The sequence below is a fragment of the Oxyura jamaicensis genome, chromosome 14, assembly GCF_011077185.1.
Source record: "Oxyura jamaicensis isolate SHBP4307 breed ruddy duck chromosome 14, BPBGC_Ojam_1.0, whole genome shotgun sequence".
Classification (NCBI taxonomy): Eukaryota; Metazoa; Chordata; class Aves; order Anseriformes; family Anatidae; genus Oxyura; species Oxyura jamaicensis.
In genome coordinates this window covers 5,805,103-5,807,516 of record NC_048906.1, presented here as the reverse complement: position 1 = coordinate 5,807,516, position 2,414 = coordinate 5,805,103, and the positions used below count along the sequence as shown (strand labels likewise).

At 47.3% G+C, this 2,414-nt stretch overlaps 1 protein-coding gene across 3 annotated transcripts in view; it reads right to left on the bottom strand.

The window, feature by feature from the left end:
• The window catches only part of ZFAND2A (zinc finger AN1-type containing 2A), a 3,067-nt gene extending 1,018 nt beyond the window's left edge, over positions 1–2,049 (bottom strand). For 2 of the 3 annotated variants that reach the window (XR_004754673.1, XM_035339880.1), the window contains exons 1-4: positions 1,915–2,049; positions 1,307–1,401; positions 538–669; positions 182–333 (exon numbers count right to left, since the gene is read on the bottom strand). Coding sequence is in view for 2 of the 3 variants with exons in the window: in XM_035339880.1 (XP_035195771.1) it covers positions 182–333; positions 538–669; positions 1,307–1,401; positions 1,915–1,969 (434 nt within the window). In the remaining variant the exon portion in view is untranslated. Of the gene's footprint in view, positions 1–177; positions 334–537; positions 670–1,306; positions 1,402–1,914 lie in introns of those variants that run through there. The other variant, XM_035339881.1, reaches the window with a different exon arrangement.
• Positions 2,050–2,414: the final 365 nt, after the last annotated feature.

The window sequence follows — 2,414 nt, the reverse complement described above, 5'->3', positions numbered from 1 at the left end:
ACAAGAAGCTTTTTCTTCCCCCTTGGTTCAGGCTTTCAGAAGTTAGGTCCAAGATTCAGAGAGAAAATTATGCCTATTTTATTGAAATGATCGATAGTCTACAGTATTTCTTATTTGTCTGAGCTCCTCACCAAGCCCTGAAGCTTCAGCTTAATCTCAAAGTACCACAGCTACAGCTTACCCAGCCTTGGACATGGGGTGGCTGCTCCCTTTACAGTCGTGGTCCAGAGGATGCCGATGCTTTATACAGAAGTTACCATTGCACTGTTCACAAACTACCTTCATCATCTCTTTTCTTTTGCAGCCTGGCTTTAAGCACTTGTTTGTGAAGATCTGGAAAACACAGGAAACTACATTAGCAATACCTGGTTGCTTTCTGAGATCAGCTTCCAAGCAGCGACCAGGCTGAAGCATTAATGCTCAAGTGCTCTTAGGACAAAGAAGAAATAGAACAAGCTTCTAGACATTCTGCTGACAGAAAATAAAGCTTCACAAGCATTAAGCAAGCAGCTTAAATTTCAACAACAGTTTCCTCACCTTCTCCTTCTGCTGTGCTGGATTGTATTTGCAGTCCTTATCCATGTGGGCTCCAACCACAACATCTGGTATTTCCCCCTTCTGTACTGGGACAGGTGCATTACAGAGTGGACACACTGGAACCTGCACATTCTAAGAACATAGCAGACAAATCAGAAATCTGACCCAGTTATTGTTCTGTCCTTCCTCTTTTCTTAACCATGCGTAACAATTGTATATTTACAAGTGCTTTACATTCTACTCATTTACTAATGCTCTTAAAGATATCCTTCAAGAAGGTAACTGTAAATTTGTATCCAAGAAGCCTAAAGTGCTATGCCAAATAAGTTTGTACCAACATATTCAATAAATTCACTTCAAATGTGATAGTAGGCTTCCTGAAACTGTAGTCTTGAACACTACATAACCCAAGTATGAGCTAGAGATTAATATTCAGCCCCACCTTTCCTATTTATTTATCCTGTAGTTTCATGCTTGCTGTCTTGCAGCTCAAAATAATATGGGCTGCGGAAAGTTTTAGGCCACACTATGTTAAAGTATAAAGCATCCCTCTTTGGGAAGGCGCAGAATAAGTGAAAGAAACTAGAATCCAGCAGTAGTAAGCTCAAAAGTGTTATCCCATTGCAGCTGAAGTTCAGCTGCATCATTAGCTTATCTTGCTGTTCTCCCATCTGTTTTACTGAAACTACAGGTCAAGTTTCAGAGCAGCCTTTCTGCATGACTTTGCAATTCTGCAGTGTCAATTACTGACTCATGTACAGGAACTTACTTTCTTGTAGGCAGAGCCACACCTGTGGTCATCATAACGGATATGGTCTTTGCAGAAGACTTCCCCACACGCATCACATTTCAGAGGAAGGAAGTCTGGGTAAGGAATGAAAATAGAGACCAGATTTGTATACAGCAGAGCTAACAGCTTTACAGCGCACTTACTGAAGACAAATAAATCCTAAAGCAAATCATTTTGGTATAGTCACAACCCAGGTAACTCTAGAAAGAGCATGCCATTTTTCATAAACACAAAGACAAAAGTTAAGATTGAAAACTTCTCCCTCCTTTGACACCCTGCACTAGACTAACACAAACCATCACTACCTCCAGAGTTCCTAGGACACTGAAACTTTCCAAGAGGCGTTAGCCAGAAGCTTGGGGCCGAAGTACAAAACCAAAACCCTGTCTCAAAAGGTATTTTCCTTCAAACACAAAAGCTCCTCAGGCTTATTAACAACACACCAGCATGAAACGCTGCAGCCTTAACTATTACTCTTCCACTGGATGAATTTAGGAGGTGCTACAGAAAAAGCCCTAACACCTGGTACTAACCAGCGTACCCCAATACAGAACCCAGCTCATGGGGACGGGACCCCCGACTCTCACCCAGCCTCCTGCAGGCGCGCTCGGCGCAGTGCCGCCCCAGCCCCGGCAGCTCCATGGCCGCCCGCCCGGTGCCGCCCCGCCGCCTTTATGCCTTCCTGCTGACTCAGCCCCCGCCCGCTGCTGAGTCACGCTCCCGCCCGCCGCGGCCCCCGCCGATGATGTCACGGCGAGGAGAGCCAATGGGGCCCCCGGGCCGCCGGCGCCGGCTGCTGCGCGCGCTAGGAGGGCGGCCAATCGGAGGGCGGGGGTGGGGATGTGCTGAGTCATGGGGAGGTGTGAGGGGGCGGGGCAGGGCTGGGATTGGGGACTGAGATTGGGGATTGGGGACTGGGATTGGGACTGGGGATAGGGGTAGGCATAGGGATTGAGACTGAGGATAGGGATGAGGGTTGGGATTGAGATTGGGGATGGGGACAGGGATTAGGGATAGGAAGGGGGATTAGAGATTGGGATTGGGGAGGGGGATTGGGGATTGGGATAGGATGAGAGTTGGGATGGGG